This window comes from Mobula birostris, chromosome 1, assembly GCF_030028105.1.
Source record: "Mobula birostris isolate sMobBir1 chromosome 1, sMobBir1.hap1, whole genome shotgun sequence".
In the NCBI taxonomy this organism is placed as follows: domain Eukaryota; kingdom Metazoa; phylum Chordata; class Chondrichthyes; order Myliobatiformes; family Myliobatidae; genus Mobula; species Mobula birostris.
Window position 1 is genome coordinate 10,945,664 of NC_092370.1, and position 15,650 is coordinate 10,961,313.

The 15,650-nt window shown below is 43.2% G+C and overlaps 1 protein-coding gene across 2 annotated transcripts in view; it reads right to left on the minus strand.

Annotated features, from left to right (window-relative positions):
- The window catches only part of LOC140194915 (transcriptional activator GLI3-like), a 455,994-nt gene that overhangs the window by 17,464 nt on the left and 422,880 nt on the right, over positions 1 to 15,650 (minus strand). For both annotated transcript variants that reach the window (XM_072252301.1, XM_072252311.1), the window contains 3 exons: positions 5,779 to 5,928; positions 1,722 to 1,886; positions 276 to 545 (listed from right to left, as the gene is read on the minus strand). In XM_072252301.1, the coding sequence (XP_072108402.1) occupies positions 276 to 545; positions 1,722 to 1,886; positions 5,779 to 5,928 (585 nt within the window). The remainder of the gene's footprint in view (positions 1 to 275; positions 546 to 1,721; positions 1,887 to 5,778; positions 5,929 to 15,650) is intronic.

Below are 15,650 nucleotides of genomic sequence, written 5' to 3' on the forward strand. Positions count from 1 at the left end.
CTAAATAAGGTTGCGGACTCCTCATGTGAGGATAGATGCTTTTTGCACTGGAAGTAAGCAACAGAGGTTTATTCGATCCTGCGACTACAGGTCTAATGTAATTGAAATTGGTATTGGTTTATTATTGGAGCAAGTGTGGGGAGGGTTGCTGCGGCCTCTGTGCTGTACTTTACTATGACTCTATGAATCTAAGCGGGCAAATAAGCTGGAAGGAAATTGCGTCATACTTGGCGTAACAAGTGACGCTTCTGATTTTGAAAATAATGTGCATATACCATTGGTTTCTCTTTCTTGATGGCCTTAACCTGTAGACATTCTTCCCGCTTTGAGGTAGCGTTGTTCAATTCGGCCTGCTGCTGTCCGGGCGACTTGGACTGCGAGTTGTTGGCTGGGTCCCGGGGTGCCGGGGGCCTCGGGTGGATATCTCCGCGCTGTTTTTTCGTGATGTGAGCCTCGGGTCCATGAACTGTTTTGACATGTTTTCGGAGGGAACTAGGGTCGGTGTAACGCTTTGTGCAGCCGGGAATCTTACAAACATAAGGTTTCTGTAAAACATCAAAACGCAATGAAAGAGGATTAGAACAATTGCTTACAACAAATTGACAGACAGAAAAGGAATATTGTGTATTTCTTTTTAAGTTTGGACTGGTCAGTCTGATTTTAACTTTTTTTGTCTGAAGTTTCATTTGATTGAACCACAACAGCAGGAGATACCCAGTTGATCCAATTTGTGTGCAACTGTTGGTTCTCCGAGAATAGCAAACGTCTTAGAAGAGCTAAAGTCTTAGGCACCCTAGCTGTATACATGTGCCTAAGACTTTTGAAAAGTACTGTACAGTGAAATGTGTCATATATGCCAAATCAAATCAGTGAGGATTGTGCTGGGTAGCCCACAACTTACTAACCCAAGGTGAGCTCTATCTATAAATCAAACATAGAACATGTTTGAATGGTGGAAAAAGACTAAAGGGGCCAATTGTTATATTCTTATGTCTTATGGTCTGTTGATCAGTGGTTGTCTTGTACACACTGATAACAACTGCTACTTCTCTCAGGCATGTTAATGTGGAAGCTGTTTGTCCACTGAAAATAGTAGCTGTAGAATGGAGAAAGAAAAAAGTAAACTATCTTTATAAAACATTAAAGAAACTAATTACTGTACAGTACTCAATGCATAAAAGCATGCAGACATGGTCAAGAGGTTCATTTGTTGTTCGGATCAAACACTGGAATGGGGACAAATGTGGTCTAAGTGACTTCAACTGTGGAAGGGTTGCTGGTGCCAGAAGGGGTGGTTTGAGTATCTCAGAAAGTGTTGATGTCCTGGGATTTTCATGTATAACAGTCTCTAGAGTTTACAGGGAATGTTGCAGTAAGTGGGGGGGGGGCAGTTCTGTGGGCAAAAACTCTTTGTGAATAAGAGAGGTCAGAGGAGAATTGCTAGACTGGCTTAAGCTGACAAGAGGGGACAGTATCTGAAATAACCACTCATTACAACAGTGGTGCAGAGTACAGCATCTCTGAATGTGCAATGTGTCAAACTTTGAAATGGAGGGGCTACAGCAGCAAAAGACCATGAACATACACCCAGTGGCCACTTTATTAGGTACCAGACAAAGTGACTGACCTCCAAGTTCGTATGTCACCGTAAGATTCATTTTCTTGCAATATAGAATCAATGATAGAAACAAGAGCTGTACGAGTGCCAGAAAGCAACTCACCTCATTGGAGTGAGTTCTGTTCTGATGCTTTGCCCGGTCTGATGCGTTGGAGAATGCTTTATTGCAGCCCTCATGCTCACAGACATACGGCTTTTCTCCCGTGTGAGACCGCAGGTGCGTTTTCAAGTTTTCTAGTCTGGAGTAGGCCTTTGCACAGCCCTCAAACTGTACAAAACAGATTTACTGCATACTACTGCAATCCCTCAGCTCTTATAATGTCACTTAAGGCATATGCAAATAAACATAATCATAAATAATGCAATAAATCATCGAATTGTGAACTGTCTTCCATCAGCTACACGATGAAGAAATACAATAAGAATACCCCACCCATCTTGTATCATCAGCAAATGTGACAGCAAAGCCATCAATTCCGTCGTCCAGATCACTGACAGTATCATGTGAAAAGAAATGGTCCCAACACTGACCTCTGTGGATCACCTCTAGTCACCAGGAGTCAACCAAAAAAGCCGCCCCTTATTCCCACTCTTTGCCTCCTGCCAGTCAGCCAATCTTCTACTCATTCTAGCACCTTGCCTGTAATACCATGGGATCTTTTTTGCTTACGATATTTATTTATTTGTTAGAGATACGTTGTGGAACACACCCTTCTGAATGAACCGTACAGCCCAGCAACCCACCGATTTAATCACAGGACAATTTGCAAAGATCAATTAACCTACTGACCCAGTACATCTTTGGACTGTGGGGGGAAACCAGAGCACCCAGAGGAAATCTGCAAGGCCATGGAGGGAACGTACAAACTCCTTCAAGATGGCATAAAGACAATCAGAATCTTTTCCTCAGGGTAGGAATACCAAACACCAAAAGGTGAGCTGCCAGGGATTCTTTTTGGACGGTGCGACATGAAGGGCAAAGGCAGTAATGAGAGCTTGGAGTGGGTTACCAAGCAGTTTGGACGAGTTTAAAAGGCTTTTAGATAGACATATGAATATGAAGGGACTGGAGGGATATTGCTGAAACACAGGAAGAGGACATCTAGTACAAATTGCCATTGAGATCACCTCATCATCTTGGGCCCAATAGTTTGTTCAGTGCTGTACTGTTGTATGTTCTTGAGGAGTAGCCTGTATGTTTGAAAGTAATATTTTGTTGAGGTAATCCCACCAATTTAGGGTGGGGTATGGAGAGTTTTGGTCCAAGTCGTAAATGGGAGGGCAACAGTTGGCACAGAGTAGATGGGCTGAGTGGCCTGTTTCCGTGTTCTCATGCTCTATCATTCTAACTTCCTGTGGCGTTTACTGGAAAATCTCTCTCTCATATGTAGATTCCTTCAGAAACCAATGCAGTACTTGCCACAAAGAAGTCAATTGGGGCAATTGAAATTTCAGCTCGAGCCAGAACATACAAGTAAAGGCAAGTGGAAAACTTTAGTGAAAGATCCAGCTATAATATTTCACTGAATAACGTGCCACATTTCCTTGGAGTATAAAAGTTAACGAAGTCCATGCCAATGCTGAGATTCAAAAATCCCCACTGTGAGTAATGGTATCTGTTTGCCAGCATTTACTCCAGTCAGGGAAGAGGTACAGAAGCCTGAAGACACACTCAACATGTCAGCAACTGCTTCCTCCCCTCCACCGTCAGATTTCTGAACAGTCGATGAAGCCACGAACAATGCCTTGTTGTCAGAATCCGGTTTAATATCACTGGAATAGATCGTGAAATTTGTTGTTTCACAGCAGCAGGACGTTGCAATACATAATAAAAAACTATAAATTACAATAAGAAAAATGTATAAAAAATTAAATTAAATAAGTAGTGCAAAAAAAGGAAAAGAAATAGTGAGATAGAGTTCATAGCTTCATTGTCCATTCAGAAATCTGATGGCAGAGGAGAAGAAGCTGTTCTTAAACTATAGAGTGAGTGTCTTCTGGCTCCTGTACCTCCTCCCTGATGGTATCAACGAGAACAGGGCATGTCCTGGTTGATGGGGTTCCTTAATGATTGGTGCCACCTTTTTGAGGCATCGCTTTTTGAAGCTGTCCTCGATGCTGGGGAGGCTAGTGCCCATGATGGAGCTGGCTGAGTTTACAACTTTCAGCAACTTTTTCCGATCCTGTGCCGTGGCCCCTCCATTCCAGACAGTGATGTAACCAGTCAGATGGCTGTCCATGGTATAACTGTAGAAACTTGCGAGGGTCTTTGGTAACATACCAAGTCTCCCCAAGCTCCTAACGAAATATAGTCGCTGTCGTGCCTTCATTGTCATTGCATTGATATGTCGTGCCCAGGATAGACCTTCAGAGATGGTGACCCCAGGAACTTGTAACTGCTCACCCTGATCAATCTAATCTCTCAGTGAGGACTGGTGTGTGACCCTCAACTCTCCCTTCCTGAAGTCCACAACCAATTCCTTCAATTTGCATATTTACTTATTTAGTCATTTTTATGTATTGCACTGTACTGCTCGCACAAAACAACAAAATTCAGTGATAATAAATCTGCTTTTTTATTTACTCTATCTAGTCCAGGTGCACTGCTGATCATTATTCTTTTCAGTTTTTCGCACTTGATAGAAATATAGTGCTTTCCTGTTAATTGGGCCATTGGATAATTGGGTCAGTCGCTTATTTGGGACTGCTCTTAAAGAACAAAAACAAATTGAGAAAATAGCTGGGATTCCTTTTGTTTATTTTGGACACTATATCGCTTAATTGGGGCTAGAAACCGTTTCCAAATATTTTCTAACTAGTGTCAGTCATGTGGCCATTAGACACTACACAACGCTTAGAGCAAACAGTTTTTAAATAGCATCAGTTGCATGTGTTTGTATTCAAAAAAAGTCATTTTTGTCACCGATAGTTGGTGAGAAATAAGCAGTAAGACAACTCCAAACTGTTTTGCTCACTGCAGTTTCAAGCACTCAGGCTTGCAGATGCCAGAACGGCTGGGAGTGAAAATGAAACGATTTCACTACTTCAGCAAGTTAGGATCCAGGAAGAATTTGAAGGTAACGACAATCATTTTGAATGAAGGTTTGGAGGAAGCTACTGTTGAAAGCCCTGTTTGAAGGCAGCCTGCTATCTGTATTTGGCAAATGCGTTGATTTTGTTTATTTACAGTCAATCAAGAGAACACAGCAGTGAGCACTGGATGAGTTCCTCTGTTGATAAACTATTAGAAACTAATACTGTACGTAGTTTTATAGTACTGTAGTAGTATTGGTAGAGTTCTAATTTGTTCTGTATTTCATTTAAAAACAATTTGTAACTCAGTTAAATGGTAGCTTGATTTTTTAATGCCTTCTTAACTATTCCCATGAAACTTTGGCTAATTGGGGCAGCCACTTAATTGGGCCATAATGCACTGATCCTGATGTGTCCCAATTAACCGGAATCCACTGTGTAGTATATCTGTACTTCATAGAAAATCTTCTTCAGATTGATGAAGGTACAGAAGTAAATGTTCATGGGTTTATGAACCATTTATAAATCCTAAGATGGGAGAACGTACAGGCAGCGGCTGGAATAGAACCCACCTCGTCTGTACTGTAAAGCATTGTGCCAACCACTACGCGACTATGGAGTTTCAGGATATTGACATACGAGTGGTGAAAAAATAGTGACGGCTATCCAAGTGTGAGGTGGGGTGACCTTGGGGACAAGGACCTTCGATCTTCTGAATGGTGAAGGTTGAGATTTTGGAGCATTCTGTCAAAGAAGACTTGGGTGAGTTGCTATCCTGTTAAAGTGCACTGGTCTCGGCTTTTGGCTAATAGCCACCTGACAGAACTCATCCCAAACCAAACAGAAGAAGCATGTAAAACATTACTAGTTATTCCTGGAACAAGTCAAGGAGAAAAATAAACTGCTTTGTTTTGCTTACTGTGAAACACCATCTTTAAGAATAAAGCAGTGAAAATACACTGAGGTGAAGATCAAAGATTCTGCAGATGCCAGAAACCTAGAGTAACACACACAAAATGCTGGAGGAACTCAGCATGTCAGGCAGCATCTATGGAGGGGAATGAACGATCTGACTGTTGGTAGAACAAGTGACGTCTGGAAAACAACAACTCAATAAAGAGACTCACAGTGCACTTGTGTGGCTTCTCCCCAGTATGTCGCCTCATATGGACCACGAGCATGTACTGGGCTTTGAATGGCTTCTGTTCCCGAGAGCAGTCCTGCCAGCGACACACAAACTCCTTCTTCTCGCCGTGGATGTGGTCATTATTGATGTGCTGATTGAGGGAATCAACAGGCAAATTGTCAGTGGACACCTCGTTACCACTTAGAGTCACAGAGCACTACAACACAAAACAGTCCCTTTGGCCCATCTAGTCCATGCCAAACTGTTATTGTTCCTAGTCTCACTGACCAGTATCTAGAGATATAGAGTAAATGAACACAACAGCACAGAAACAGGCCCTTTGGCCCTTCTGGTCTTATTCTGCCTAGTTCCATTGACCTGCACCTGGGTCATAGCCTTCTGTACCCCTCCCATCCATGTACCTATCTAAACACTTTCAAATGTCGAAATCGAACCTGCATCCACCACCTCCATAGCAGATCATTCCACAGTCTGCATGAAGAAGATCCTCCTTGGGTTCGACTTAAATATTTCACCTTTCACCCTTAACCTATGACCTCAAGTTCTAGTTGCACCCAACCTTACTCGCTTCCTCAGACATCTTGAAACACTTCCTACAGTGTGGCCTGCAAATATCAATGTTTATGAAGCGTATTCTGCTTCCTTTTCCTATTGAATGATTTATTTTAGTGCAAATATTTGCCCTCTGGGTTTCTCCTGTCAGTCTGTGGTAACTTTCAAGTTTAAGTTTAATTTTCATTTAACCATGCAAATATACAGCCAAACAAAACAGTGTTACTCTGGGGCCAAGATGCAAATCACAGACCCTACAGTCGCACATAGCACATATAAGATATCAAGTAATCATACAGTCACACACACACACATATATATAAAACCCAATTCCCTGGGAGACATATCCTGTAAATTGACAGTACATGAGTGTTATTAGCAAGAATAAGCAGTTCTCAGCAAACAACTTTGGGTGATATGCAGTAGAACTGGCATCAATGATCATTTGCACCTTTTTCCAACATCAACACCGAAGCCTTTATAAACGTACCCCTTCTTTGTTTTCCAACTGTTGCAAGTAACCAACCCCTGTCTTAAAATATATCCATAATATTAAGCAATTTTACTGACGTATGAAAATATCACTCAGGGCCTGTACTTGCTGGAGTTTAGCAGAATGAAGGGGGATCTCATTGAAACCTATTGGACGTTTAAAGATCTAAATAGAGTGGGTGCTTCCTATAGTGGGGGAGGCCCAGGCAACACAGAACATAGCAGGGTTTCCCACCCATTTTTATCGCATGGACCAATACCATTAAGCCTGTGGTCTATGGATCCCAGGTTGGGAACTGCTGGAATTTCAGGATGTCTCTTTAGAACAGAGATGAGGAGTTATCTGTGGAGGCCAAGTCATTTGGAGTAACAATTATTTAATTTTCCTTTACAAATGTGTAGTGGAAATGACGTTAAACAATTTTGAATCTTGAATATTGCACAAACAATCTTTGTACAACAAATTTTCCTAGTCTCAGAAATAAATATGGCAAAATTCATTCATTGCATTTGCAGTACTGTAGTATAAAGTAGTGGCCACTTTATTAGGAACAGGAATGGAACCCAGTGTGATCTTCTGCTGCTGTAGCCCACCTACTTCCAGATGCAATGTGCCGTGCCTTCAGAAATGTTCTTCTGCACACCACTGTTGTAACGTGTGCTTATTTGAGTTACTGTTGCCTTCCTAACAGCTTGAACCAGTCTGGCCATTCTCCTCTGACCTCTCTCACTGGATGTTTTTCTTTAAGTTTCTTGCACCATTCTCTGTAAACTCTAGAGACTATCGCGGTGAAAATCCCAGGAGATCAGTAATTTCTGGGGCACTCAAACCACTCCATCTGGCAGCAACAGTCAAAGTCACCTAGATCACATTTCATCCCCATTCTGATGTCTAGTCTGAATAACAACTGAACCTCTTGACCATGTCTGCATGCTCTTATGCATTGAGTTGCTGCCACATGATTGGCTAATTAGAAAATTGCATTAATGAGCAGGTGTACAGGTGTACCTAATAAAGTGGCCGCTGCGTGTATGTCCCTTATACTACCTTGAGGTTCATTTTCCTGCCGACATTTACAGGAAAAATAAAGATATACAATAGAATTTATGAAAAACTACACATAAACAAAGATTGGCAAGCAAACAATGTGCAAAAGAAGACAACAAGCGCATTCTAGGAACACAAAACCAAGAATGTGTGTTCTAAAGAGTGCTCAAAAGAGTGCTTGTAGTTTGTGCAGAGTTGTGGTGAGTGAAGTTTAGTCTATTGGAAGTCAAAATATAAAATAAACATAGATGAAAAATTCAAACAACAGGAATTCTGCAGATGCTGGAAATTCAAGCAACACACATCAAAGTTGCTGGTGAACGCAGCAGGCCAGGCAGCATCTGTAGGAAGAGGTGCAGTCGACGTTTCGGGCCGAAACCCCTCGTCAGGACTAACTGAAGGAAGAGTTAGTAAGAGATTTGAAAGTTGGAGGGGGAGGGGGAGATCCAAAATGATAGGAGAAGACAGGAGGGGGAGGGATGGAGCCAAGAGCTGGACAGGTGATAGGCAAAAGGGATACAAGAGGATCATGGGACAGGAGGTCCGGGAAGAAAGACGGGGGGGGGGGGAACCCAGAGAATGGGCAAGAGGTATATTCAGAGGGACGGAGGGAGAAAAAGGAGAGTGAGAGAAAGAATGTGTGTATAAAAATAAGTAACAGATGGGGTACGAGAGGGAGGTGGGGCATTAGCGGAAGTTAGAGAAGCTGATGTTCATGCCATCAGGTTGGAGGCTACCCAGACGGAATATAAGGTGTTGTTCCTCCAACCTGAGTGTGGCTTCATCTTTACAGTAGAGGAGGCCGTGGATAGACATGTCAGAATGGGAATGGGATGTGGAATTAAAATGTTTGGCCACTGGGAGATCCTGCTTTCTCTGGCGGACAGAGCGTAGGTGTTCAGCAAAGCGGTCTCCCAGTCTGCGTCGGGTCTCGCCAATATATAAAAGGCCACATCGGGAGCACCGGACGCGGTATATCACCCCAGCCGACTCACAGGTGAAGTGTTGCCTCACCTGGAAGGACTGTTTGGGGCCCTGAATGGTGGTAAGGGAGGAAGTGTACGGGCATGTGTAGCACTTGTTCCGCTTACACGGATAAGTGCCAGGAGGGAGATCAGTGGGGAGGGATGGGGGGGACGAATGGACAAGGGAGTTGTGTAGGGAGCGATCCCTGCGGAATGCAGAGAGAGGGGGGGAGGGAAAGATGTGTTTAGTGGTGGGATCCCATTGGAGGTGGCGGAAGTTACGGAGAATAATATGTTGGACCCGGAGGCTGGTGGGGTGGTAGGTGAAGAGCAGGGGAACCCTATTCCTAGTGGGGTGGCGGGAGGATGGAGTGAGAGCAGATGTACGTGAAATGGGGGAGATGCGCTTAAGAGCAGAGTTGATAGTGGAGGAAGGGAAGCCCCTTTCTTTAAAAAAGGAAGACATCTCCCTCGTCCTAGAATGAAAAGCCTCATCCTGAGAGCAGATGCGGCAGAGACGGAGGAATTGCGAGAAGGGGATGGCGTTTTTGCAAGAGAGAGGGTGAGAAGAGGAATAGTCCAGATAGCTGTGAGAGTCAGTAGGCTTATAGTAGACATCAGTGGATAAGCTGTCTCCAGAGACAGAGACAGAAAGATCTAGAAAGGGGAGGGAGGTGTCGGAAATGGACCAGGTAAACTTGAGGGCAGGGTGAAAGTTGGAGGCAAAGTTAATAAAGTCAACGAGCTCAGCAAGTGTGCAGGAAGCAGCACCAATGCAGTCGTCGATGTAGTGAAGGAAAAGTGGGGGACAGGTACCATAATAGGCACGGAACATAGATTGTTCCACAAACCCAACAAAAAGGCAGGCATAGCTAGGACCCATACGGGTGCCCATAGCTACACCTTTAGTTTGGAGGAAGTGGGAGGAGCCAAAGGAGAAATTATTAAGAGTAAGGACTAATTCCGCTAGACGGAGCAGAGTGGTGGTAGAGGGGAACTGATTAGGTCTGGAATCCAAAAAGAAGCGTAGAGCTTTGAGACCTTCCTGATGGGGGATGGAAGTATATAAGGACTGGACATCCATGGTGAAAATAAAGCAGTGGGGGCCAGGGAACTTAAAATTATCGAAAAGTTTAAGAGCGTGAGAAGTGTCACGAACATAGGTAGGAAGGGATTGAACAAGGGGGGATAAAACCGTGTCGAGGTATGCAGAAACGAGTTCGGTGGGGCAGGAGCAAGCTGAGACAATAGGTCGGCCAGGACAGGCAGGTTTGTGGATCTTGAGTAGGAGGTAGAAACGGGAAGTGCGAGGTGTGGGAACTATAAAGTTGGTAGCAGTGGATGGGAGATCCCCTGAGCGGATAAAGTCGGTGATGGTGTGGGAGACAATGGCCTGGTGCTCCTTAGTGGGGTCACGATCGAGGGGTAAATAAGAGGAGGTATCCGCGAGTTGTCCCTCGTACCCCATCTGTTACTTATTTTTATACACACATTCTTTCTCTCACTCTCCTTTTTCTCCCTCTGTCCCTCTGAATATACCCCTTGCCCATCCTCTGGGTCCCCCCTCCCATCTTTCTCCCTGGACCTCCTGTCCCATGATCCTCTCGTATCCCTTTTGCCAATCACCTGTCCAGCTCTTGGCTCCATCCCTCCCCCTCCTTGTCTTCTCCTATCATTTTGGATCTCCCCCTCCTACTTTCAAATCCCTTACTCACTCTTCCTTCAGTTAGTCCTGACGAAGGGTCTCGGCCTGAAACGTCTACTGCACCTCTTCCTAGAGATGCTGCCTGGCCTGCTGCGTTCACCAGCAACTCTTATGTGTGTCACTTGTTGCTTAGCCTGAATAACACTACTGTGGTTTGCTGCCTACATTCATAATTGAAGGAAATGTTAAATTTAATTTAGAGGTTAGTGAAAATAAAGATGTAAATGTTTTCTCATCCAAGTTCATGGACCCCTTGGAATCTATCCATGAATCCCTAAGGGGTCTGTGGACCAAAGGTTAAAAGCCCCTGCTTTCGTGGTTTTACAACATTGCCAAAAGCTGGAAGTACCTGCAGTACCAGAGCTGTACCAGGAGAGGGCGGATTAGCTTCACTTCTGTAAATTCAAGCTGATTGGTCTGGACTGTGCCTATTTTCCCAACAGCCCTGCATGGTATTTTCCTACATAACAAGCAGAACTCCTGTGTGCAAATCCCAAATTAATTGGCCATTATTGATTAAAAGGTGTATGGTGTGCTGGCCTTCATTAGTCAGGGGACTGAGTTCGGGAGCCGCAAGGTAATATTGCAACTCTATAAAACCCTGGTTAGACCACACTTGGAATATTATGCTCAGTTCTGGTCACCTCATTATAGGAAGCATGTGGAAGTTTTAGAGGGTGCAGAGGAGATTTACCAGGACGATGCCTGGATTAGAGAGCATGTCTTATGGTTGAGCTTTTCTCTTTGGAGCAAAGGGGGATGAGAGGAGATTTGATAGAGGTGTGTAAGATTTTTAATTTTTTTAAATTCAGCGATACAGTATGGTAACAGGCCTTTCTGGCCCGACTAACCCGTGCAGCCCAGCTACATACATGTGACCAATTAACCCACAAACCCGTACGTCTCTGGACTGTGGGAGGACACTGGAGCACCCGGAGGAAACCCATGCAGTCATAGGGAGAACGTACAAACGCAGCAGGGGGAATTAAGGCCCGTTCACTAGCACTGTGACGAAGTAGGGCCTTGCTATTACTGCCCAATGTCTGAACAGAGTGATCCGAAATTAGGTCGTGCGCCAGGTTCGACCTGGTGATGAATCATAAGGTAAGATCCGAGGCCCCTTCATTTGCTTGTGGGTTGTAGGGTTCTGGGCAAGAAAGAAAAATAAATAACACACATCAAAATTGCTGGTGAACGCAGCAGGCCAGGCAGCATCTCTGGGAAGAGGAACAGAGGACGTTTTGGGCCGAGACCCTTCGCCAGGATGTAGCTCTTCCTAGAGATGCTGCCTGGCCTGCTGCGTTCACCAGCAACTTTTATGTGTGTTGCTTGAATTTCCATCATCTGCAGATTTCCTTGTGTTCACAAAGAAAAATAAATTTCACCTTCACCTGTCACTACAACTTTCACGACTTCTGTCAGTGAAAATAAATCCAATTCTGTCACATTTTGACAATGAAAATGCCATGATACTTACAACATCTGTAACGCCAAGTATCCAATTTAATATAAAACATTTAGTCTAGCTTGAAATCATATCTTGAATAATATTTAATCATTTGAATCTTTAATTATGATTTTGAAATCATTTTAACACAGCTAGTACAGAACATGGAGCATCACAGCACAGTACAGACCCTTCAGCCCACAATGTTGTGTCAACCTTCAAATCTACTTCACAATCAATCTAACCCTTCCCCTCTACATAGCCCTCTATTTTTCTTTCATCTCCGTGCCTATCTGAGAGTCTAATGCAGACATCCCAACCTGCAAAAACTCATTTCAGGGAGGTAGCACCAACAATTTGCGGGACACTCCCAGAACTTCCGGGAGAGGTGGGATGTTTGCAATAGAGTAGCTCCTTAGCAGCTAGCCAGCTAGTTTAAATAACGTTAGCTATGCTAATGAACAAATGACACCTGTTAAACTCACCTCAACATGTCTTTTACACTCTTAACCCACCATGGGCAATAGAAAAGTCACTGTTGCAAACAGTGCAGCGAGCAACGCTGTCATTATTTTTGACCTCTATTAGGCAGGGGTACACTTTAGGGTAGTCTGGGGTGACGTACATTTTATATTTTCTTTTTTTGGAACACTCTCCCATGGGGGCGCTCGCTCTCTCTCTTCTCTCGTGGTCGCTCTTGCGCTCGTTCTCTCTCACGTGCTCTCTCGCTCTCTCTCGCTCTCAAAAAAATTTATTTCCAGGATATTGTATATAATTTGCGGGCATCAGGGAGCCACTATTAATATGCGGGAGACTCCTGGAACTTCCGGGAGAGGTGGGATGTCTACTAATGGATCTCCCTCTACCACCACTCCCACACCCTCTGTGTAAAAAACCTACCTCTGACATCCCATCTATACTTTCCTCCAAACACCTTAAAATTATGTCCCAACATGTTTGCCATTTCCACCTTGGGAAAAGGTCTTCAGCTAGCCCCTCCATCTGTGTCTCTCAACAGCTTGTAGACCTCTACCAAATCATCTCCAGATTCTGCTACCGACAGTCACTTTCACTCACGTTCTCTGTATTATTTGCTTTATTCATTCGGTCTTTTTTTCGCATGTTGGTTGTTTGTCAGTCTTTGTTTATGCAGAGTTTTCCATGGTTTGCAAACATGGTCAAGGCGTTCAGCTGCTGTTCAGACCAAACATAAGAATGGGGAAGAACTGGGGTTTTTGACTGTGGAATGATTGTTGGTGCCAGATGGGGTGGTTTGAGTATCTCAGAAACTGCTGACCTTCTGGGATTTTCATGAACAACAGTTCTGTGGGCGAAAACACCTTGTTAATGAGAGAGGTCAGACGAGAATGGCCAGACTAGTTCAGGCTGACATTAACTCAAATAACCACACGTTACAACAGTGGTGTGCAGAGGAGCAGCTCTGAATGCACAACACGTCGAACTTTGAAGTGGATGGGCTACAGCAGCAGAAGACCACAAACAGGTACACTCAGTGGCCACTTTATTAGGTACAGGAGGTGCCTAAAACTATGGCCACTGAGTGTATTTCTTTATTTTCCCGTAAATCCCTGCAAGAAAATGATTCTCAGGGTAGAATATGGTGACATATGCATACTTTGATAATAAATTCACTTTTAACTTATTAAAGAATTTGAGAGGAGAAGTTCTTTGTATGCAGCAAGCGATGACCAGATAGACACTGTACAAAAGAAAGTTCAAAGTACATATATGTCACCATTTACAATCCTGAGTTTCATTTTCTTGTGGGCATACTCATTAAGTCTATAGAATAATAAACATGGTTATAGAATAATAACCATAATAACCAACTTGAGCATTCAACCCATCTGCAGAAGACAACAAGCTGTGCAAATACAAAAAGAAAGGAATAATAATAATAAATAAATAAACCATAAATATCAAGAACATGAGATGAAGAGTCCTTGAAAGTGAGTCTATTGATTGTGGGAACGTTTCAATGATGGGGCGAGTGAAGTTGAGTGCAGTTATCCCCTTTGGTTCAAGGGCCTGATGGTTGATGGGTACAAACTGTTCTTGAACCTGGTGGGTAGTGAGTCCTGAGGCTCCTGGAGCTTCTTCCTGATGGCAGCAGCAAGAAGAGAGCACGGCCTGTGTTGGTGGGGGTCCCTGATGACGGATGCTGCTTTCCTGCAACAGCTTTTCATGCAGGTGTAGATACAGGTTGAAGATTAATTTTGTTAGGTATAGTAATAGTGTTTACACTGTAGCAGAGAAGTTTGCAGGGGTGCTCACGAGAAAGCTGAATCAGTGGTGAGCTGTTTAAAAGAACAGTCACAGTTCTCTTTCTGTGCCTTGCAGTTCTAGTTTTCTGCCGGCCCTTTTGTACGTCAATGAATGGGCAAAACACTAAGGAAATCCACAGTTATTTTTAATCCTCGGTCCCAAGTGTACAGTTTCGCTGTGTTTGTATAAATCTGAGCCCCGTGATCTCCTTAAATCAAGTGCATGGAAACAACGGCAGTTTCATTGGTCACATGCCATAAATAACAATTTCTTTCAACAGCATGAATGCTTTGACCAGTTTTCTCATCACTGAAGCTCCATGAAACAAACATCATTTTTACAACTTCAGAACGAAAACCAAGATGAGTTGGCAGCCGAATTGAGGCAGCCAGGAAACTGCCAGTCTGAAGATTTTTTAAACACTGTTTCCATAGCAATTCAGGAAAGAATCAAAATTACAGGTTTATTCAACAGTGCAGTCCTTGTAAGAAGGAAGAAATTAAACAAACTGCAGATTTATTAGGCGCCAGTCAGCAAAGGTGCATGCACACAACCGAATTACAGTGGATTCCGGTTAATTGGGACACATCGGGACTAGTACATTGTGGCTCAATTAAGCGGCTGCCCCAATTAGCCGAAGTTTTATGGAAATAGTTAAAAAGGTATAAAAAAGTCAAACTACAGTTAAAATGAGTAACAAATTATGTACTTAAATGTAATACAGGAGAAATTAAAACACTATCAATACTACTACAATGCTATAAAGCTGTATATTAGTTCTTAACAGTCATTGACGGAGGAATAATTAATCCAGTGTATAGTGTTCTTTTGATTAACTGTAAATAAACAAAATCAACACAAACACTTAGTGTAGATAAATGGACTGTCTTCAGACAATGCTTTCGACGATTGCATCCTCCAGATCTTCATTTTCATTCAAGATGATTGTCAATACCTTCAAATTCTTCATAGTTCCTAACTTGTTGAAGTAGAGAAATCATTTCATTCTCACTCCCAGCCGTTTCTGGCATCTCCAAGCCTGAATGCTTGAAACCGCAGTGAGCAAAACAGTTTGGAGTTGTCTTCATGCTTACTTCTCGCCAACTATCAGTGATGAAGGTCACTGCTATTTGAACACAAACACATGGAACCACGCTATTTAAAACTGTTCACTCCAAGCACGATGTAGTGTCTAACAGCCACACAAGTGCACGTGACTGCTCTAATTCAGTGGCATAGTATCCCAAATAAATGAAGGAATCCTGGATATTTTCACAATTAGTTTTTCTTCTTTTACAGTTGGCCCAAATAGGCACAATTAATCAGAATCCACTGTATTAGAATTGAAGCAGAGATT